We start from the raw sequence: 21785 nt of genomic DNA, 5'->3' as shown, positions 1-21785 counted from the left end.
GCACGCAGCACCCCAACCCTAACCCAGCTCTAAGCGCATGTATCTCCCACTGGCCAGCTGGTCTTTGGGTCGCTGCTGCTCATGTGTGGGGGAAGTACACATGCGGGGGGCACACACAATGGGGGTGGGGTACATGTGGGAGGGGTCGCACGCATATTGCATTTTTGGGGCTCAGGCACGCGCTCGCACTCACACACGGACACTTTGGGCACTCGGTCCAGAAAAGGTTAGCCATCACTGATCTAGAATAATGGCCAGTGAATCTGGGTATTTGGCTTCAGCCTCCATAATCTAGTCAGCTAGAATTCGTAATGCCTTGTTTACACAGGCTTGTGGAGGAACATACACAGGGCCTCTGGTGGCTCAACAGACTAATGTAGTCTGTTATTAACACAGCTGCTTGCAATTACTGCAAGTTCAAGTCCCACCAGGCCCAAGGTTGACTCAGCCTTCCATCCTTTATAAGGTAGGTAAAATGAGGACCCAGATTGTTGGGGGCAATAAAAGTTGACTTGTATATAATATACAAATGGATGAAGACTATTGCTTAACACATTGTAAGCTGCCCTGAGTCTTCAGAGAAGGGCGGGATATAAATTCAAATTTAAAAAAAATTAGGAGAAATGAGAAGAACTAAAATGTAAACTATTTAAAATGTAAAATGGTTTACAGTTGATAATTGTAGACTCAAGTTTTCATCACAGAATTTATATATTATACTTATATCCTGAGACCATCTGTTGTTGATATATATACATAAGCCTCCTCCCTTCTTTTTACCTGATGAGTCTGCAATCCTGTCTGCTCTAAGTATCTGAAACCCTGATATATGCATGCTGTTGTCATGATTTTCCTCATTTAGCAAGGATTCAATAAAGCATATGGCAGCTGCATTGTAAAAATCAGAACTGCATCTGTTTAAAAGGAGTATTTCATCCATCTTGTTAGCAAATTTAAAAGATTGAAGGGAAGGGGTTTTTTTTATTTCCCCTCTTCCTTAGCCTATTCAAAATTCCCACTCTTTTACCTTTTTTATGGTGTCTCCTGCATTTGCTTTTGGTGATCCATAGCTCTGGGCCTGGGGAAAGGATGAGGGATCATCTGGTATTTGTCCTGCAAGCAATGCTGGAGTAGCTGTCCAGGAAGCAAAAGCTCCCCAAAACCTCTAGTTACTTGTCCCATCAGTTCACAATCTGCACAGTCTACTATTTGGTTGGCAGCTGGAATGCTTCCCATGGCTACAAATCTGTTCTCTTGACCTGATTTCAGGCCCCTGTTCTTGTAGATAATGTGGTCTGTACCTATTTTTTTTTAAAATATAGCTTACTGCCTAATATTCAAAATAGTTTTGTCAATTAACTGAGAAACATGGCTGTAACAGAATATATAAGACTGTTCTGTAAAACTTTATTGTCAGATCCACATTGACCATTCAAGAACAGCTGCAATCCTAATTAACAGTAAACAGCTTACTATGGAAATAAAATTGCAAAAAAGAAGAAGACAATCTTCCCTACTGCAGCAGCTTTGGCGATTTTCACTCCTGGCACAAACTTCTCCTGAACAACACTCGCTTATTTACATTCCCTACTCCATATTTTGTTTCTAAGTTATTCTTGGCTCCCGCTCGGCCTTGCAGCAAGTCCTCATCGTCCTGTCTGTTCCAAAGAGGTCGCCCATCAGAGCGGCGGCCGGTGCGCAGGCAGCTGGCCACGGCGGCCACTTCTCCGCTGTTCTTCAGGAAAGCCTGAGTGACCGTGGCTAGGTCCACGCCGAACTCCCCCATCAAGCGCTCCATGTCCTCGACTGCCTGGGCCACGGGGGCAGCCGGGGGCCCCTCCGGCTCCGGGGACCGGCGGCTGTCGGCCACGGCGCCGGCTGCATTGATCTCCACAGTCACCTGGACGTCCGGGGGCGGCCGCCTTCCTCTCGAAGTGCCAAGTCCCGGGGAGGCGGGGGCCGCGGGCTCGGCCCAGCCGGATCCCTCGCCGTCTTCCTGGAAGGGAAGCAATTCAGAGCGCGCCACAAACGTTGAGACGTCCGAAGCCGCAGCCCGGGGGGTGAAAGGGGGGAGGTGGGGGAGGGGCGAGCATCAGAAAACGGGATTCAGACGTTGCAGTTTCCCTCCAGGTTTCCTTCCTGGCCTACCCAGGGCGCCCTCGACGGCTCCGCTGCCCATCGGGGCCCCCGAAAGGGCCCCCCCCCGACGCCTCCATGCCCGGGGCCCGAACTACCTGCTCGAACTCTCGGTTGGCTTGCCGGAAGAGCGCGGGCAACCTCGACACCTCCATCGGCGCTCTCCCGCATGCAGGCCCCTCCAGCCGGAGGGAAGAGCCGCTTCGGGCACTTCCTTGTCGGGCGCCGGCGCAGCTTCGGCCGGGCGTTTGCCGCGCTCTTGGTGTACGTCGCCTTCCGGCCGGAGGGGTCGCCCCGCTGGTCTGAGCGCTGCGGGTGAACGCCCGGCCCCGCCCTCCCCGGCTCCGTCTGTCCGCTCTCTCCTCGCTGGGCGGAAGTCCGTCGTGCGCTTCCGGCCGGCAAACATGGCGACGGCGCCGAGCCTCTCGAAGCCAAGCGAGGCTGAGCCTCGCCTTAGCAAGAAGTGAGTGTAGCTCCGCCGGCTCCCCATGCTGGCCCTGGGGCGGCTGCTTTCGGGGGGCCGCCCGGCTTCGGCTCGGCGGCTCTTGAGCGGTGGCCGCAGACAGCTGAGGTGGGTGGCTGAACGGTGGAAGGGGCGGCGGGGCGGCTGCCGGGCGGCGCCACTAAAGTCCCCGGCTTTTCTCTCAGCGAGCTGAAGCGGCGCCTGAAGGCCGAGAAGAAGGCGGCCGAGAAGGAGGCGAAGCAGCAGGAGCAGTGCGAGAAGCTCTCGTCGCGTCGGGCCGACGCCGCAGGCGCCGAGGAGGAGGAGGACCTTGACCCCAACGTGAGCGAGCGGGGAGCCTGCGGCCGGCGGCAACGGGGCAGCGGAGCCTCCATCCAGCGCGGTCGGCCTGGCTCGCGCGTGGCCCCGGCCCAGTGGCTGGTTTCTAACGGCTGGAAGCGAGTCCGGCGTTGCTCGGGACGCTGGGAGGCGTGGAGGGCGGGAACTTCTGCTTGCGAGATATTTTTCCTCCCCTCGCGCTTTTCGTCCTTCAGAGGCCTTCCCTCTTTGTCTTGACAGCAATACTACAAGATCCGTAGTCAGGCCATTCAGCACCTGAAGGGTACTCTCGAGGATCCCTACCCGCATAAATTTCACGTGGATCTCTCCTTGACAGACTTTATAGAGAAGTATGGCTTCCTGCAAGCAGGGGATCACCTAACTAACTTCACGGTGAGAGTGGCAGGTAAAGGCTCGCTTGGAATACTGGGAAGAAAGCAGTTTCCAATGCAAATCTTGTTTCCTCCCCCCCCACCCCAAGGTGCTGTAGTTGAGATTTGAGATAACTTTCTGCTTCAAAGTAGTCACAAAAGGGGGGAAAACCCATTAGTATGTTTTCTGATGAAAACCCAGGAGATGTTATGTTCTTTTGGAATGGAAGAAGTGTGATAATGACATAGCCATTAGAGTATGTTTTTAGTTTCTAGCTCACCTTGCCAGATTAGCCTTTGATGAAGAATGCAAGGAATAATTTGTTGCTGTTCTTGTTCCTGACTTGCTCGTTGTCTATGATGGTGTTTTTTTTTTTTGTGATCATATAACAACTCTTTGGTTCTGTTTTTGGAGGTCGAGTCCATGCAAAACGTGCCTCTGGAGGAAAGTTGATCTTTTATGATCTTCGTGGGGAAGGAGTTAAATTACAAGTGATGGCAAACTCCAGGTAAGCATTCATTTCTTCTTTTCCTGATCATATATTTTAGTTTTGCTTTGGTGTGTATATTTGAGAATGAGAGCCAGTTAGATGTAGAGGTTAAGGCACGCCAAGCTAGAAGCTGGGAGACTGAGTTGTTGTCTCACATTTGGCACAAAGCCAGCTGTGTGACCTTGGGGAATTTACATACACACACAGTCCTAGGAAGAAGGCAGTAGTAAGCCACTTCTGGAAATGTTGCCAAGAAAACTGAAGATACTTGTCCAGGAAGTTGGCAGGAGTCAACAGTGCCTTAAACGCCTCCCTCTCCCCAACACTTTTGAGGAAAGGTAGAAAGAATATGAAAATAAAACCATGGTCTGATAAGTGGTCAAAGATTGCACTAAGTAATGGTGTCCCAAATATGTACTTTCTTTCCAGAAGAGGATTAAAGCAGAGTTAATCATGTATACTTCTTGAACACATTCTGATGTTTGTGCATGCTATTTTAACAATTTAAAAAGGGTTGTGAGTTCAACCCCCCTTGTTTTAAGAGCTAGACTCAAAACATTTTGATAAGGTTTTGAGCTCTTAGCATTTTGAATATTATGCTGATTTCCATTTTTTAACAGTCAAAATATCTTAATATAGCTGTATGTTCAGTAACATTCCAGTGTGTTTTATTAAACTAAGCAGGCAACTCAATATACTTGTGGCACAGGGGAGACAAGGACTAAAGTACTATACAAGGAGAGGCTTGTTAATATTTCTCAAGGAAGTTGTCTACCTGACTATTACTTACCTTAATGACTGCTGCCATTGTTGCAAAGCCATTCTAGAAGAGGGATATTGTCCTGCTGTCCAAGCATGTGAGTTTTCGAAATCCACTGGATTGTGTGATATAGAACAGGGATCACCAACCTTTCGGATCTCAGGGACCACTAAATTCATAATTTTAAATCCCGTGGACCACTAATATGATCTGCCTAATGACTGGCTGGGTGGGCATGGGTAGGTGGTCATGTGACTGGGTGGGCATGGCCAACTCGATGTTATGTTGAGGGGCGCCTCACCAGCCTTTACTTGCCCCTCCCCTCTCAGCCACTCCTTGCCTCCCTGCCTGGGCTCCTTAGGCCTCCTACAGGAAGCAGTTGTTGGAGCTAAGCCGCCACCATGAGAAAGAGTTGGCAAAACAGCTCAGTTCAAATTGGATCTGACCGAGAAGGAGGCTCAGCAGAAGCACCTCACCGAGGACTATGAGCATAGGCTTTTCAAGCAGAAGGAAGACCTGGGGGAGTGCAAGGCCAGGTGCCGGTGCCTGGAGGCTCAGCAGGCTGAGATGGTCACCCAGTTCCAGGCCATGATGCAGTCCCACTGGAACAAGGCCCTCCGGCTCTTCTCCACCAGCGGCACTTCCCTCCAACCTTTGCCCAAAGCCCCACACCAGGAAGCTGAAGCAGACCCCAAGTTGAAATTTCTGCCTCCCTCTGCCCCACACAAAAAGACCCCAAAGGGGGAGACTCTCTGCAGCAACACAAACTTTCATTGTACGTATCTGTCCCGGGGCCATAGTTTGAGGAACCCTGATTTAGTGCAATATAAAAAATGCAAATACATTTTCTGCGGACCACTAAAATGTTCTCGTGGACAACTAGTGGTCCATGGACCACCTGTTGGTGACCGCTGATCCAGCATGTGTCTAAACAAGCCCTAAACAACTATTGGCACATAGTTCCTCATTAAAATAGTTGTATTTTAGCAGGTAAATTTATAGAACAAAATTCAGATCTTGAAACTAAGTCTGAGATTGAAATTCAACTTCAATTTCTTTGCTAGGCTTGGTATGTAAATATTTTTTCACTGTTGGGGAAAAAATAATCTATAGAAGTTTTTCCCTTACAGTATAGAATAGAATGGATTGTTAATACTTCATTGATAAGGTTGAAAAGATTTAGCTAGAAATGTTGTTTACTGAATTTTAAAAATTATTTCAGAAACTACAAATCTGAAGAAGAATATATATGCATTAACAACAAGCTTCGCCGTGGAGATATCATTGGGGTCCAGGGGAATCCTGGAAAGACCAAAAAAGGGGAATTGAGTATTATTCCTTATGAAATTGTTCTGCTGTCACCATGCCTACATATGCTCCCTCATCTTCATTTTGGGCTCAAAGACAAGGTATCAGACATGCTGCTGCTTTCTTGGCAACTTGCTTGATAGCCCCCAAGAGTGCCTCCTTGCAGTATTTTATTATCTTCATTTTAATTTATTTTTAGGAAACCAGATTTAGGCAGAGATACCTGGATTTAATTCTTAATGATTTTGTAAGGCAAAAATTCATAATTCGAGCAAAAATCATAACATACCTTCGAAACTTCCTGGATGAATTGGGCTTCTTGGAGGTGAGTGTTTGTTTTTATATGTTAAAATTCTGTATAGTAATTGCTTGCAGATATCTCAAAGAGCAATCTTTTATAGCAATTTACCTTGCATTGTTAAGCTTAAATTTTAGAGCAAAGACTCCAAATACATATAAATTGTTAGAATAAAAGTACTTATAAGAGGCCAGAGATGTTATAAAAGAGATTGTGGTTGGATAAGTGATCTTCCAGGTCCTCTAACAGCTTGTTGTGGATGGTGCCACTGCTTGGTTCAGAAGATACTGTGTTTGCTGCATGCCCAGGAAAAAGGGTTTTTAGACTAGAGGTGGAGGCAATGGCGGCTGCAAAATGGTAATTTAGAGAAGCAGAGAAAAGAAGCCATGGCTGGTATTGGAACTAAATTCCCCTCTGCAAACATCAGTAGTAGCAATGGGAAATTGTTAATCTCTGTGCCTGAGAGACAGCATATAGCCTTCCTGATAGAGGACACTTCTTTGAATATCTTTGAATAACTTCCCTTGATAGTTTCATCTGGCTGTTGAGTACCCTGATAAAGGGCCATGGGGTCAGGTGCTTTCCTTTAACACCTCATTGGGCTGGGAGACAGATCACTCTCTATAATGCTAAAGTGATGTACATGGGAAACCTGGCATAACTGACAGCTCAGAGCTGAGCTGTAATTTCGTAAATGGAATTCATGTAGAAATACAAGACAGAACGTTCTGAATTGCAAAGTAGCAGTGGTTAAAAATACACACTCGATTCTAATTTGACAGTTCAGAGAATCTTAAGGCTTGTGTTTCAGTCATGGTATGTTAGATCTTTTTAGTGAAGTAATGAATCATTTGGAACTAATTTTATGTACCTCAGCATACACTACTACCTCAGTGCCTCATCTAATTTTCGTCATTAATAAAGTCTTTTGTTAGATTATGTTTTTATTGCAGACTTTTTATCACTGCTTCTCTGCTTGCCTAGAATTTGAATTCTTTAGTAGACTGGATTAGGAATGTTTTCCTGTTTGTTTTTGCCATCTTGTTTGTCTTCAAAATCAATTTCTCTAAGGTTCTTTATAAATGTAGAGGCAATATTTTCTGTCTGTTTTTTGTTCCACAACTAGATTGAAACACCCATGATGAATATCATACCTGGTGGGGCAGTGGCCAAGCCTTTCATCACCCACCACAATGAGCTGGACATGAACTTGTACCTAAGAATAGCACCAGAGCTCTATCACAAGGTGAATAGTAAAAAAAAGTAATCACAGGATTACTTTGAACTACATGCTCTTTCCTAATCCTACCTTGCAGATTTTGAGGATAGAATTGATGGTTGAAATGGCTTGTAATAAAAATAAAAACTGGGATAATAAAAATGTAATTAAGAAGAGTGTCTTTTAAGTAGTTCCCAGTTGTACATGTTCTGTATCTTAACTGCAGTGCACATGACTTAGAGGGAAAAGCACCTCTATTTAAAAAAAGTATCTTTAATTTCAGTGCTTCCAAATCTGGGCCAATTCTAGCAGAAATAGTTAAATCTGCACTTGAGATAATGTAACATATCAGTTAATACCTCTCCCAGGTCATCCCAATTTACTTGCTTAGACAGGACATAGAAGGGGAGTTAAAGCATACTCAAAATGATTAGGGCAAAAAATGCTGAAAATCTTAAAAACAGTATCCGGCAGTGAAACCATGTTTTTGTGGATCCTACCCATAGCAACTTGTGGTTGGAACAAATGTTATACTATTTTGAGTTTATGCATGGCAGAACTCAAGCTCTGCTAAGTAGACCCAATATTTTTTCTCTGTCTTTTAAAAAATTCTACTTTCTCTTTTCCCTCAGCTTCCACAGATAGAGTTAGGTTCACTACTATTAATTTCTATGGTACAAAATCAATGATTTTGGCTGGTGTCTGAAATGAAGAATGGGGAGCAGATTCTTTCAGATGCTTGAAATGGGAAACATATTATCAAACAGGTCCATGTTGCTCCTGGAAGCAATTTGTGATCCTGTGGATTTGTCTTCTCATACTGAAAAGGCTTGTTAACTGCTATATTTCAGATGCTGGTGGTTGGTGGAATGGACCGGGTCTATGAAATTGGGCGTCAGTTCCGGAATGAAGGAATTGATTTAACCCACAACCCTGAATTCACTACTTGTGAATTTTATATGGCATATGCAGATTACCATGATCTGATGGAGATCACAGAACAAATGATTTCAGGTTGGTGACAAATGTTCTTATTTTAAAAATGCTCAGGAGGTCATTCAAAAATCCATTTGGAAAAGTTAAACTAGCCAGGCTAAAACAATGGTCTTCTCTTGTAGGAATGGTGAAACATATCAGTGGTGGATACAAGGTGACTTACCATCCTGAAGGCCCAGAAGGCCAGGCTTATGAAATAGATTTTACACCACCATTCCGGAAAATCAATATGGTGGATGAATTGGAGAAAGCACTGGGAGTGAGACTGCCTGCGGCAGATCAATTTGAGACAGAAGGTGAGAGTGGAAGACATTTTATCTTCCTTTTTAATTTAAAGAGATCCACACTACAGACAAGAAGCTTGAGCCTGCATTCTAAGTTTTCTTCCAAGACAGATCAATTGTTTGGTTTAGATTTGATTGGACAGTGTTACAGTGGGCACTATGGGATCTTTTGGTTTACTCCTACTATTTCTAGGGATGGGGAAAGCATGAGTAATCACAGCCCAAGCTAGAGGAGGGACTCGTGCAGTAGTGTCATGTCTGATTTCACATTATGCATGCAGAGTCTCGTTCATTTTTTGATGCTATCTGTGAAGAGCGAGGTGTTGAATGCCCATCCCCTCGGACAACAGCCAGACTCCTAGATAAGGTAAGCTCTTTCTCCTAATTCTTATTTGAGATGGATCTCAGGATCCCACTGAGTTGGCTTTCCCAAAACCTTCCTTAACAGAGATGCTAATTCAAAGTGTTTCTCAGGGCCTCTGAGAAATGATCAAATAAACTTTCTTTGGGATAGGTGACATTTTGGCACTGACAAAGGAATGGGTCCTTTTTAAAGGCTTGCTTACTTGTTTAATAAATTAATGAGTTATGTATTTATTTATTTGTACCCTGTCCTTATTAATAATAGCAGCAAACATATCCAACACAGTTTCCTCACCCTATTTTCCCCACAACAACAACCTTCTGAGGTGGGTTGGGCTGAGAGAAGGTGACTGACCTGAAGTCAGCTAGCTGGCTTTCATGGCTAACATGCGACTTGAACTCACAATTTCCTATTTTCTAGCCTGGTGCCTTAACTATTGGCTGTCATTAATGTACTGTAATCTCATTACGGCTTGCAAAGATCCTGCCAACAAAAAGAAAAAATGTTTATAGTAATGAATGATTCACAATTAGTTTAGTTTAGTTCAGTTTACTTTGTCATTGCACATGGTACAATGAAATTAAATGCCGTCTTCAGTGTACATTATAACTATAAAAATAAAAACACAACATATATCCTTTACATTCTGTATAATTGAAATTGAAAACCCAATATTGCACTATATCATAGAATTCAATATAGTTATTGCCCTGGGATAGAATTAAAACGAACATCCATAGTAATTGTTATTGTATCATCTGCTGTAATTATACGAATACTTATTCTGCAATAATAAAATACCCAGTTTAAATTGTAAACCAAGAGGATTATAAATAGTGTGCTGCATATCACAATAGTCTAAGAAAAAAGATACTCCATTTGTTCGGTGGTCTTGGGAGATGCTGTAAAACTATGGTCCTGAGGCTTTGCTGTGGTACAGCTGTTTGAACCTGAAAAGAATTTAACCATGATATACAGTTTTTTGACTGAGAGATTATTCCCAAACAGTTATCTGAAGCTGTTTTGCCTTTTCCCATTCCTCATTTTTTAGCTGGTTGGAGAATATTTAGAAGTCACCTGCATCAATCCCACATTCATTTGTGATCACCCACAGATCATGAGTCCTCTAGCCAAATGGTAAGCAAAAATGCTGTGGTTATGTAAGTATGGTTGTGCATGCATATAACCCACCCCTCCTGCACTTTATATAAAATAGATAGAGTTTTTGATACATTTGGAAACCTTGGGTACAATTGCAGAAGGTAGAAATGTTTTGTCTTACGGGATGTTTCTAACCTCTGATAAGTTTGATACAATGTGCCAAAAAAGCCAGCTGATTCTAGGGCTAAAGATGTAAGCAGATGTTCAAATCTCTTGTCCCATCTCATGAAATAGAGTGAATAATGCAGACCAACTGATGTGGTATCACCTGGTTGCAGAAGAATTACTTTTCTCAGTGTGGCCTTCAGTCTTCTCCTCTGGTGTTTATTCAGGCACCGTTTTCGACCAGGATTGACTGAACGGTTTGAGCTCTTTGTGATGAAGAAGGAAATCTGCAATGCCTACACAGAATTGAATGATCCGTTTCGGCAACGGCAGCTTTTTGAAGATCAAGCTAAGGTGAGTGAGGGTGTAGGCCTGGACTGGACCTGCCAGAACTGGGTTGTATCTTTGTGGGAATATGTCATAACTTCAAATGATCACTAAGTAACTAGTCGTAAATTGAGGACTATATGTAATGGGGGAAGAAAACGCTGAGAGCTGGATCTCTGTTAAATTGTGGAAATCCCTGGTATGGGGATGGAACTTACTGGATTGTGAAACTGATCTGTGGTTGGGCCGGTATTACAGGTAGCAGAGAAATTTCTTTGAGTGGGACTTTTGTTTGTTTGTTTTTAAGACTTCAGTACATCTCCCTTCCAAACTGGCTCTGAGCTGCTTGCAAGAAAACTGAGGAGGAAAACAGTCTATAATAAATGCACTTTCTATCAGGAACCGTCCCAAAGTTTTGCAGCCCTACAAAAGTCCATCAGGGAGGACGCAGTTCAGATACATGAGGGCAAATGTTTCCACAGAATGGGGAGGGAGAGCCAATGAGCATGGTTACAGGATTAGTCCATCCAGTGAGATGGCAGCATGAGTGAATATAGACAATGCTGCCTGATCCAAGAAAGGAAGCAACTGGTGTCCTAGGGGTCATTGTGCAAAGACTTTCCTGGCAAAGACGCATTGTGCAAAGACATTCCATCTCCTGTTAGAAGGTGCTGCAAATCCAGGCAGAACCCAGGATTAAAGATACAGTTGGAGACAGATTGGTTTGAGGAGCGGTCAGTGCTTTTTATTTAGAAGTGTCAAGTTAGAATCCAGTTGTTGGAAGTAAAAATGGAAAATGTTTTTGTTTTAGCTGTTATATTTATTTATTTTTTAATTTAATTTAATTTAATTTATATACCGCCCTTCTCCCGAAGGACTCAGGGCGGTTTACAACCAGGGTAAAACACAACTCAGAAAAGTTAAAAAACATATAAAAACTACTTAAATTAAAAACTGAAGGAATATAAGACTATAATAAAACCCCAACAAAAAACTTCATTAAGCCAGCCCTGCACGATAAAATAGAAAGGTCTTTAGCTCGCGGCGAAAGGTCCGGAGATCAGGCAGTTGACGTATCCTTGGAGGCAGCTCATTCCAGAGGGCAGGAGCCCCCACAGAGAAGGCTCTCCCCCTGGGGGTCGCCAGTCTACATTGTTTGACTGACGGCACCCTGAGGAGACCCTCTCTGTGGGAGCGCACGGGTCGATGGGAGGCTATTGGTAGCAGCAGGCGGTCTCGTAAATAACCCGGTCCTATGCCATAGAGTGCTTTAAAGGTGATAACCAATATCTTGAATTGCATCTGGAAGACCACCGGAAGCTAGTGCAGCTCGCGCAGGACAGGTGTTACATGGGAGCCTCGGGTTGTTCCCACTATTACCCGCGCGGCCGCATTCTGAACCAGTTGGAGCCTCCGGGTGCTCTTCAAGGGGAGCCCCATGTAGAGAGCGTTACAGTAGTCCAGGCGGGAAGTGACAAGAGCGTGAGTGACCATGCATAAAGAATCCCGGTCCAGAAAGGGATGCAACTGGTGTATCAGGCGAACCTGATAAAAAGCCCCCCTGACAACGGCCGTCATATGCTCTTCTAAAGACAGGCGTACATCCAGGAGGACGCCTAGATTGCGAGCCCTCTCCGTGGGTGCCAATAACTCACCCCCAACAGCCAGCAATAGCGTTAGCTGGCTATATCGGGACGCTGGCATCCATAGCCACTCAGTCTTGGAAGGGTTGAGTCGAAGCCTGTTTCTCCCCATCCAGACCCGCACGGCCTCCAAACACCGGGACATCACTTCAGCGGCATCGTTGGGCTGGTTTGGGGTGGAAATGTACAGCTGAGTATCGTCAGCGTACAGATGGCATTGCACCCCAAACCATGGATGATCTCCCCTAGTGGCTTCACATAGATTTGAACAGAAGAGGCGAGAGAACCAACCCCTGTGGCACCCCACATATGAGGCGCCTCACGGCCGATCTCTGCCCTCCTGCCAACACCATCTCCGACCGATTAGAAAGATAGGAGGAGAACCACCACAGAACGGTGCCCCCCACTCCTAAATCCTCCAACCGGTGCAGCAAAATACCATGGTCGATGGTATCAGAGGCCGCTGAGAGATCTAATAGGACCAGGACAGAGGAACAACCCCTGTCCCGAGCCCTCCAGAGATCATCCACCAACGTGACCAATGCCGTCTCCGTGCTGTACCCAGGCCAGAAGCCGGATTGAAACGGGTCGAGATAGGCAGTTTCATCCAGATACTGTGGGAGTTGTTGCGCCACCACCCTCTCTACAACCTTCACCACAAAGCGAAGGTTGGAGACAGGACGATAGTTCGCTAGAACAGCTGGATCCAGGGAGGGCTTCTTGAGGAGGGGCCTCACTACGGCCTCTTTCAAGGCGACAGGGAAGACACCCTCTGTCAAGGAAGCGTTGACAATTCCCTGAAGCCAGCCTTTTGTAACCTCCCAGGTGGTCAATACCAGCCAGGAGGGACACGGATCCAGTAAACGTGGTCACATTCAACCTCCCCAGTATCCTGTCCATATCTTCCGGAGCAACAGTATCGAACTCTTCCCAGATAACATCCTCAAGGCCTATCTCCGTCACCCCACCCGAATCCACCCAGTCAGAGTCCACCCAGTCAGATCGTGCAGATATTGTCCAAAATCCTCAGCACGCCCTTGCAATGGGTCCTCCCGTGCTCTCAGATGGAGGAGGGAGCGGGTCACCCTAAACAGGGCGGCTGGGCGATTCTCTGCCGATGCAATAAGAGCGGAAAAATACTCATGTTTTGCCGCTCTTATCGGCAGTAAGTAGGTCTGAATATGAGACCTTACTAGTGTCTGATCGGATTCGGAACGACTGGCCCTCCAACCGCTCTCTAGGTGTCTTTTCCGGCGCTTCATCCCTCTCAGCTCCTCAGAATACCAAGGAGCCAGTCGAGATTGGCGCCGGGTCAGAGGCCACAAAGGCACGACGCAATCCAAAGCCTCAGCGGCCGCCCTTTCTCAGGCAGCCACTAGTTCTTCAGTCGAGCCGCGAGCTAACTCCTCAGGAAATGGCCCAAGCTCCATCAGAAACCTCTCCGGGTCCATCTGGCGCCTGGGACGGAACCAACTAGTCGGCTCCGTCTCCCTGCGGTGGGGGTTGGCAGTTCGAAAGTTGAGTTGAAGGAGCGAATAATCTGACCATGACAGGGGTTTGATGACTAACTCCCCTAATTCTAAATCATTCAACCACTGTCCAGAGACAAAAATCAGATCTAGAGTGTTTTCCCCGATGTGAGTGGGACCATTAACTAACTAGTTCAGGTCCAAGGCTGTCATGGAAGCCATGAACTCCCACCACTGATGTTTCACCGACTGACGGCAGGTTGTAATCCCCCATAACCATAAGTCTGGGGGTATCAACCGCCATCCTGGCTATCACATCCAGTAGCTCAGGCAGGGCTGCTGTCACGTAGCAAGGAGCCAGGTACGTAATCAGCAAACCCACCTGTATCCCTTGGCCCCACTTCACAAAGAGGGACTCACATCCGGCTATCTGAGGAATAGTGATCTCCCTCGGCTCAAGACCTTCTTTAACAATAACTGCCACCCCCCCACCCCTACCCTGGGCCCTCAGCTGATGGAATGCTCGGAAGCCTGCTGGGCACATTTCAACAAGGGGCACCCCCCCTTCCGCGCCCAACCAGGTCTCCGAAATGCCCATCAAGTCCGCATCCCCCTCTTGTATGAGATCGAAAATGAGGGGGGCTTTATTCACCACGGACCTGGCATTATCAGCTGAAGGCCCAGGCTCTGAGGATTCAAGCCACCCGGGGAACGAGAAAAGTCAGGGGGACCAGAGTGCGGTGATTGCTCGCACACAGCAAGCATGCACTCCCCGGACATAACCCGGGGCCCCGCTTCCGCCATATCTGCCCCTCCCATTTACCGTGCAGATGGAATAGCCCTCTTTAAATCGAGCTCCAGCCTCCTCCGTCGCTTCCGAACCTATAATATCTATACTGCGAACCCTCGCAGGGTTCCCCCAGAACCCATCCTAACCCTCCCTCCCCTTAAAAACCCTTTACTAGGATCATTTAAAAAAGTTATAAAAGACAATTTTAAAAAACCTCTCAATCCCTTCTTTGCAGCATGCCATATATAATTAATATAAAAAATTTATTATAAATAATTATATATAACATTATATATTATATATATATTATATTATATATAACAATATATAATTATAATAATTGTTATATAATCCTAACTCCCTCCCTGCAAGCTCCAGTTGCCCTGACTGGCTCTGCAGATGATTCTTGTCTTACTGTTCATTTCCAACCCAGGCAAAAGCTGCTGGTGATGATGAGGCAATGTTTATCGATGAGAACTTTTGCATGGCTCTGGAGTATGGACTGCCCCCCACAGCTGGTTGGGGCATGGGCATTGACCGTCTTACCATGTTCCTGACCGATTCAAACAATATTAAGGTAAGCACTACGGGAAAGAGGTGGTTTAAGAATGCCTAACTTTAAATTATATTATGAAGCAGTAGCCCTTTCAGTAATAAGTGACTGGTTTAACTTAACAGAGGAAAGAATTTTGAATATAGAAGGTTATGACTTGTTATATGGATGGCATGCGTACTTATTTTATGAAAAAAAAGTGGATAGGGCTTTTAAGAATCATGTGTTGAGAAGTGTTCTTTATGGTCTGGAAAAATATTCCTATAAATTAGAATACAAGATTCCTATATGGGCGAGCCCTAGACATGCAATAGAGAATATAAATATAGAACAGAAACAGGAAATGATTACTTATAAAGAACTTTTGTATGCTGAAGGAGGTAGATTGCAATTAAAATCATTACAGGTATTAAATGAAGAAGGGAGGAATTATACTTGGTTTCAATATGGGCAAATAAGTGCTAGATGGAAAGAAGATCAAAAAATTGGTATAATGCAAAGGAGGAAAATTTAATAAAGCAAATTAGAAATCAGACCCAGGAGCATATAAAGAGATTGTATAATGTGTTGCTTGAAATAGATTCGAAAAGGATTTGGTAAAGGATTGTATGATAAAATGGGCACAGAATATTCAGGAACCAATAATGTTGGAAACATGGGAGAAAATTTGGGTTAGAAATGTTAAGTTTACACAAGCACAGAATTTAAGGGAAAATTTTTATAAGATGTTTTATAGATGGCACTTAGATCCCAAAAAATTATCATGTATGTATCCTAATATCCAAGCGAAATGTTGGAGGTGTGATTGTGATGATGCTACATATTTTCATATTTGGTGGACTTGCAAGAAAATTAAGGTCTTTTGGATAAGAATTTGGTGGATTATTCAAAATGTACTGAAGAAGAAGATAAAGTTCCTGCCACAATTTTTCCTTTTGGGAATTATAACGGATTGTACAGGGATTGAGACTAAATTGATTCTGAATTTAATAACAGCAGCAAGACTGTTGATTGGACAATACTGGAAGAAAGAAGAGATACCTACAATAGAAGAATGGATATTGAAAGTTATTAATTTGGCTGAGATGGCTAAAATCTCAGCTTTTAAAAGACAATACGCAGGAAAGATATTTAATTGAATGGAAAAATGGATTGATTATCTACAAAACAGATATCAGATTAAGAAATATCAGATTGCCTTTGAATAATTAGAAAGTTATTTTATGTAATGGGAGGGGTTGGGAGATGAAAAGCTTTGGATGTGGTTATTTGGATTGAAGGAAAATTTTATTCTATGTTTGGTTTATGTATAACAATACCTTGTGATTGACCCGGGAAGCCGGGGGGGGGAGGGAGGGGTTTTTGTTTTTTTGGGGGGGAGGGAGGGGGAAAAAAGGGGGAAAAATGTTTTTGTTTTTTAAAACTCTTTCAATAAAAAAAAAATATTAAGGTAAGCACTCCATGCTTTCTGTCTATTCAGGGCCTATCTGGGTGGAGGATGGGCTGCTTCCTACATTCTAAGGCAGCAATTTTAGATCTGCTACTGCATTCATACAAAAGGGAGAGGAATCATTCTCGTGCTTTAATGCATGCACTTGTGAGAATTATTGAGCTGAAAACATACTTGGGAATGTGAAAATATGTGACTTTAATAGAAAGTGTAACATTTCTTTAAAAAAATATTTTTTTAATGACGTTTTGCTTCTCATCCAAGAGGTTTCTTCAGCTCTGACTGGGTGGAGAACGGAAGGATTTATATACCTTGCAGACAGCTGGTCATTTGCATTCTGTTAGAGCGGGAATTGGCAACGTGTGGCTCTAGAACCACATGCGGTTCTTTGGACTCTCTCCTGTGGCTCCCTGTCAGATGATCCCACCACCTCCCCTCCCCCTCACTCCTCACCTGCCCTGAGAAGAGAAGGGTGACTCCGGCGGAAGGAGACTTGCTCCGTATTCCAGAGCGGGAGTGAAGCACCCCTCTACTTGCCTCTTTTCTGGCCCTCGTTGGTGCTATGCACACTTTGGCAGCTGGGGGAGACATGCCGAGACACTGACTGGGCCGCCCGGCTGCAGCTGATGCTCCGTCTCTTAATGGGCTCCAGGAGGAGGGGATGCCGTCTTCCCCCATTGTGCAGCGCACTAAGTTTAAGTGCAAGCTCAGCAAGCAGCCACGGAGGTGGCGAGAGGAATATGGGGAGAACGGTGTCTTGGGGCAGAGAAAGTCACATGTCTCCCCATATTCCTCTTGCCATCTCCGTGGCTGCTTGCTGCTCTTGCACTTAAACTTAGTGCACCACACAATGATGGAGATGGTGTCCCCTCCTCCTCCTCCTCCTCCTGGAGCCCATTATGACGGGGAGCATCGGCTGCAACTGGGCAGCCCAGCCAGTGTCTCGGCGCGGAAAAAAGTCATGTGTCTTCCAACAAGGGCCGGAAAAAGAGGCAAGTAGAGGGGTGCTTCGCTTCCACTCTGGAATACGGAGCGAGTCTCCATATGCCGCCATTGCCCTTCTCAGGACAGAAGTGGGGGGGGGGGCAGCCAGCCGACTGGGAGCCACAGCAGGGGGACAAGAGAGCTTCATTTATCTGGGAACCTGATGATATGATGATTTAAATCCCATGGTAAAAAGCACCCAAAGAAGAACGAACATCAGCAAAAAACAACCACCATTACTCTCGCCTATTTTTGGAAATGGTTCAAGAGAGAACACGCATGTGTGCAGACACGCACACAAGAGAGGGAGAAAGAGAGATGAGGGAGAGAAAGAGAGATGAGAGACAGAGAAGGCTGTCTGCTGTTTCCTGCTGTAGTAGGGCAGCGAGAGAGAGATTCTCCCAGCAGCAGAGGCGCTGTGCTGTAACAGCCTGAGAGTCACTCCTTTTGCAACACAATGTTTATTTTTGTATCTTTCCAGAGACAGAAAGAAAGTGGCTGAATTTCCTTAGTTATTCCCTGGGTGTGGGGGTTGGGAAGTGGGGTGGGGAGTGGGGAAGAGGGAGGAAGGAAGGGAGGGAGAGAGAATGAGAATCTATTCCCTCTAAAATCCTTGATTTCTTTTATCTAATCTACTGAGCTGCAGAACAAGAATAGAATAGAATAGAATAGAATTTTTTATTGGCCAAGTGTGATTGGACACACAAGGAATTTGTCTTGGTGCATATGCTCTCAGTGTACATAAAAGAAAAGATACGTTCATCAAGGTACAACATTTACAACACAATTGATGATCAATATATCAATATAAATCATAAGGATTGCCAGCAACAAGTTATAGTCATACAGTCATAAGTGGAAAGAGATTGGCGATGGGAACTATGAAACGATTAATAGTAGTGCAGATTCAGTAAATAGTCTGACAGTGTTGAGGGAATTATTTGTTTAGCAGAGTGATGGCCTTCGGGAAAAAACTGTTCTTGTGTCTAGTTGTTCTGGTGTGCAGTGCTCTATAGCTGCTTTGAGGGTAGGAGTTGAAACAGTTTATGTCCAGGATGCGAGGGATCTGCAAATATTTTCACGGCCCTCTTCTTGATTCGTGCAGTATACAGGTCCTCAATGGAAGGCAAGTTGGTAGCAATTGTTTTTTCTGCAGTTCTAATTATCCTCTGAAGTCTGTGTTTTTCTTGTTGGGTTGCAGAACCGAACCAGACAGTTATAGAGGTGCAAATGACAGACTCAATAATTCCTCTGTAGAATTGGATCAGCAGCTCCTTGGGCAGTTTGAGCTTACTGAGTTGGCGAGAAAGAACATTCTTTGTTGTCCTTTTTTAATGATGTTTTTGATGTTAGCTGTCCATTTGAGATCTTGCGATATGATAGAACCCAGAAATTTGAAGGTTTCTACTGTTGATACTGTGTTGTCAAGTATTGTGAGAGGTGGAAGTATGGAAGGGTTTTTCCTAAAGTCTACCACCATTTCTACGGTTTTGAGTGTGTTCAGTTCCAGATTGTTTTGGTTGCACCACAAGGCTAGTCGGTTGGCCTCTCGCCTATATGCGGATTCGTCATTGTCTCGAATGAGACCAATCACTGTTGTGTCATCTGCGAACTTCAGTAGCTTAACTGATGGATCATTGGAGATGCAGTCATTGGTATACAGAGAGAAGAGAAGTGGGGAGAGCACACAGCCTTGGGGGGCCCCTGTGCTAATTGTACAGGTATTTGATGTGATCTTGCTTAGCTTCACCTGCTGCCTCCTGTTTGTTAGGAAGCTTGTGATCCACTTACAAGCCTGTTCCGGTACCTGTAGCTGGTTTAGCTTAGTTAGGAGAATGTCTGGAATGATGGTATTGAATGCTGAACTAAAGTCTACAAAAAGGACCCTTGCATAGGTCTTTGGAGACTCAAGATGTTGTAGGATGTAGTGCAGAGCCATATTAACAGCATCATCTGTTAAGAAGCACAATACAAAAAACCTGACAGGGATTATAAAATCTGTAACACAACAATCCATGTCTTGCTATTTATTCTTCATTTGGCATTTTACATTAGAATAGTTTCTCCCAAACTTCATGATGCTCTCTGTAAAGGATAAAATACAGCTCCTATGATTTTTAATGACTATTTATTTATTTGTTTCAATTTCTATACCACCTTTCTCCCGAAGGACTCAGGGCGGTTTACAGCCAATTTAAAACAACATGGATATACACAAAAATTAAAACATAATTAAAAACTAATTTTGAAATTTGGCCCAACAAATTAAAACAATCCTAAAAATTTCATAAAACCCCCACTAAAAGTTTATTAGGTTAGCCTCGCACGATGGAATAAAAAAGTCTTAAGTTCGGGTTTAAAGGTCTGGAGGTCGGGGAGTTGACGCAGCCCCGGAGGCAGCTCATTCCAAAGGGTAGGAGCCCCCACAGAGAAGGACCTCCCGCTGGGAGCTGCCAGTCGACATTGTTTGACTGACGGCACCCTGAGGAGGCCCTCCCTGTGGGAGCGCACAGGCCCTCCCTGTGGGAGCGCACAGGTCGATGGGAGGCAGTTGGTGGCAGTAGGCGGTCTCGTAAATAACCCGGTCCTGTGCCATGACTGGAGATGAGAGTTACTACAAGAGGAATGAGTGACTCTGAAATGAGAGAAAGAGAAAGATGAGAGAAAGATGAGAGGGGGAAGGAGAGGGAGGGGAGAAAGAGGGAGAGAGATGAGAAGAGAGGGGGAGAAAAAGATGGGAGAGAGGGAGGTAGAGAAAGAGAGGGAGAGAGAGGGAGAGGGAGAAAGAGAGAGGGAGGGAGGGGGAGGGAGTGAGGGATACCTGTTTCCCATAGAAAACATGGAGAGCCACAAAACCTGAGTAGGTGTGGTTGGGGGGTTCATGTGACTCAGGAGTGAGTGACATCGAATTGGCCATGCCCACTCAGGTTTTGTGGCTCTCAGTGTTTTGTTTTCTATGGGAAACTGATCCAAATGGATCTTTGAGTTTCTAAGGTTGCAGACCCCTGTGTTAAGAGTGTTGTTGAGCCCACTTGAGGGTTTGTCCATAACCTGAGTAGTGCAAATGGGTGTGGAGCCTTCTTGGAACCGCTGAAGGGACTATGTTGTGGAGCTGTGCTTTTTGTAATATGTTTTCTGCCCTGTGTCCCTTCACTGTTGAACATAGGCTGTTGGGGATGAGTCTGTGTTGTCTGTATCTCAATTTTTCTGGAAATCTGTTCATACTCCTGTACCATTCGAAGGGTGTTCATCCCAAAGTGCATAGCTAAATATCTATGGAGATTCTCAGTCATCCAGGTCATGGTTGTCCGAAAGGTGCTTTTTCAAGAGGCAACTGGACATTGTTTTTCTTTGAAGACAAAGTGTTGCTTCTTCAGCTCTGACTGGATGGTAGGGAATGGAGGAAATTCTTCAGAGCTGAAGAAGCTTCTTGGGTGAGAAGTGAAACATCTTCAAAGAAAAATGAAGTCTAGTTGCTTTTTGAAAAAGCACCTTTGGGACAACCATGATCCGGATGACTGAGAATCTCCATAGACCTTACTTAAAAGAGTTTAGGTGGAAATAATGCTAATGTGGCTCTGGAGATTTCTGATGAGATCTTTCCTTGGAAAAAAGGCTCTACTGAATGACCAGAAATCCCCTTTTCTTGCAGGAAGTGCTGCTGTTTCCTGCCATGAAGCCTGAAGACAAGAAGAAGGATCCATTGTCAGATTCTAGTGAGGGGACTTCAGTGTGATACAGCAGCTTGCACAAGAAGCGTGGAGGACAGGGAAAGCTGTTTCTAGATTTCAACAGGCCTGGGCCACTTTTTTTTCTCCAGCCATGAATAAATGACGTCTGTAATTTTATTTTGATAGTAAGCACCTCATTGTAGCCACTACCTCGCATTGGGCCATTTCTTTGTCCATCAGATTCTGATGTGATTCTTGAGATTTAAATCTACCAGTGATGGGCTTTGTGTTGTCTTTGCAGCGAAACTGAGAGGGTTGTAGGGACTGTCAGCCCAGTTCCTGTTTGACCATCAACTTGAGTTCAGTCCCAACACCATTTTAATTCCACTGAATGTAAAAGTTAGGATACCAGTGATTAGATGTTCCGGTTTCATTCTCCATCTCTTACTAGCCAGTACATTTCAGTGTTGGTACACTAACAAAACCAAAGGGAGCCACTATAGCTTCTTCCTTGATTCTTCCCATAAAAAAGGCTACTCAATATTTATTCCATTCTGATAGCACCAGGTAATGCTACATATTGCTTTCATTATATTACAACTTGCAGCAATCTAGCCCATGAAG

At 44.8% G+C, this 21785-nt stretch overlaps 2 protein-coding genes across 3 annotated transcripts; one reads left to right on the top strand and one right to left on the bottom strand.

The window, feature by feature from the left end:
* Positions 1-1387: 1387 nt before the first annotated feature.
* On the bottom strand, positions 1388-4587 carry TERF2IP (TERF2 interacting protein). Its single transcript, XM_058155384.1, has 5 exons — positions 4570-4587; positions 3167-3277; positions 2801-3060; positions 2235-2715; positions 1388-1996 (listed from the first exon to the last, which is right to left on the bottom strand). The coding sequence occupies exons 1-5, from the start codon at positions 4585-4587 to the stop codon at positions 1538-1540; spliced, it is 1329 nt and encodes a 442-aa protein (XP_058011367.1). The 3' UTR covers positions 1388-1537.
* KARS1 (lysyl-tRNA synthetase 1) lies at positions 2466-21338 on the top strand. 2 transcript variants are annotated; one of them, XM_058155684.1, is made up of 14 exons: positions 2466-2599; positions 2785-2920; positions 3158-3323; positions 3704-3797; positions 5762-5948; positions 6047-6172; positions 7272-7391; positions 8216-8378; positions 8483-8656; positions 8926-9011; positions 10060-10145; positions 10502-10628; positions 14937-15080; positions 21143-21338. In XM_058155684.1, the coding sequence occupies exons 1-14, from the start codon at positions 2541-2543 to the stop codon at positions 21224-21226; spliced, it is 1752 nt and encodes a 583-aa protein (XP_058011667.1). In that variant the 5' UTR covers positions 2466-2540; the 3' UTR covers positions 21227-21338. The 2 variants fall into 2 exon arrangements, with proteins under 2 accessions (XP_058011667.1, XP_058011666.1); XM_058155683.1 differs by having other exon boundaries at positions 2568-2707.
* The last annotated feature ends 447 nt before the right edge of the window (positions 21339-21785 follow it).

This window comes from Ahaetulla prasina, chromosome 12, assembly GCF_028640845.1.
Source record: "Ahaetulla prasina isolate Xishuangbanna chromosome 12, ASM2864084v1, whole genome shotgun sequence".
NCBI classification, from domain to species: domain Eukaryota; kingdom Metazoa; phylum Chordata; class Lepidosauria; order Squamata; family Colubridae; genus Ahaetulla; species Ahaetulla prasina.
Note: the sequence above shows the minus strand (reverse complement) of the source record. Positions and strands in the feature narration are given on the sequence as shown.

What these genes read in the sequence shown, in the direction of transcription:
- KARS1 (XM_058155683.1), top strand. Translation starts at nt 2,625, where the DNA reads ATGCTGGCCCTGGGGCGGCTGCTTTCGGGGGGCCGCCCGGCTTCGGCT. An exon ending in ATGAATTGGGCTTCTTGGAG is followed by an intron (nt 6,173 to 7,271) that starts GTGAGTGTTTGT and finishes TTCCACAACTAG; the next exon opens with ATTGAAACACCCATGATGAA. An exon ending in TTTTTGAAGATCAAGCTAAG is followed by an intron (nt 10,629 to 14,936) that starts GTGAGTGAGGGT and finishes TTTCCAACCCAG; the next exon opens with GCAAAAGCTGCTGGTGATGA.
- TERF2IP (XM_058155384.1), bottom strand. An exon ending in ATGGCCTGACTACGGATCTT is followed by an intron (nt 3,061 to 3,166) that starts GTAGTATTGCTG and finishes CACGCCTCCCAG; the next exon opens with CGTCCCGAGCAACGCCGGAC. An exon ending in CCAACCGAGAGTTCGAGCAG is followed by an intron (nt 1,997 to 2,234) that starts GTAGTTCGGGCC and finishes CTTCCCTTCCAG; the next exon opens with GAAGACGGCGAGGGATCCGG.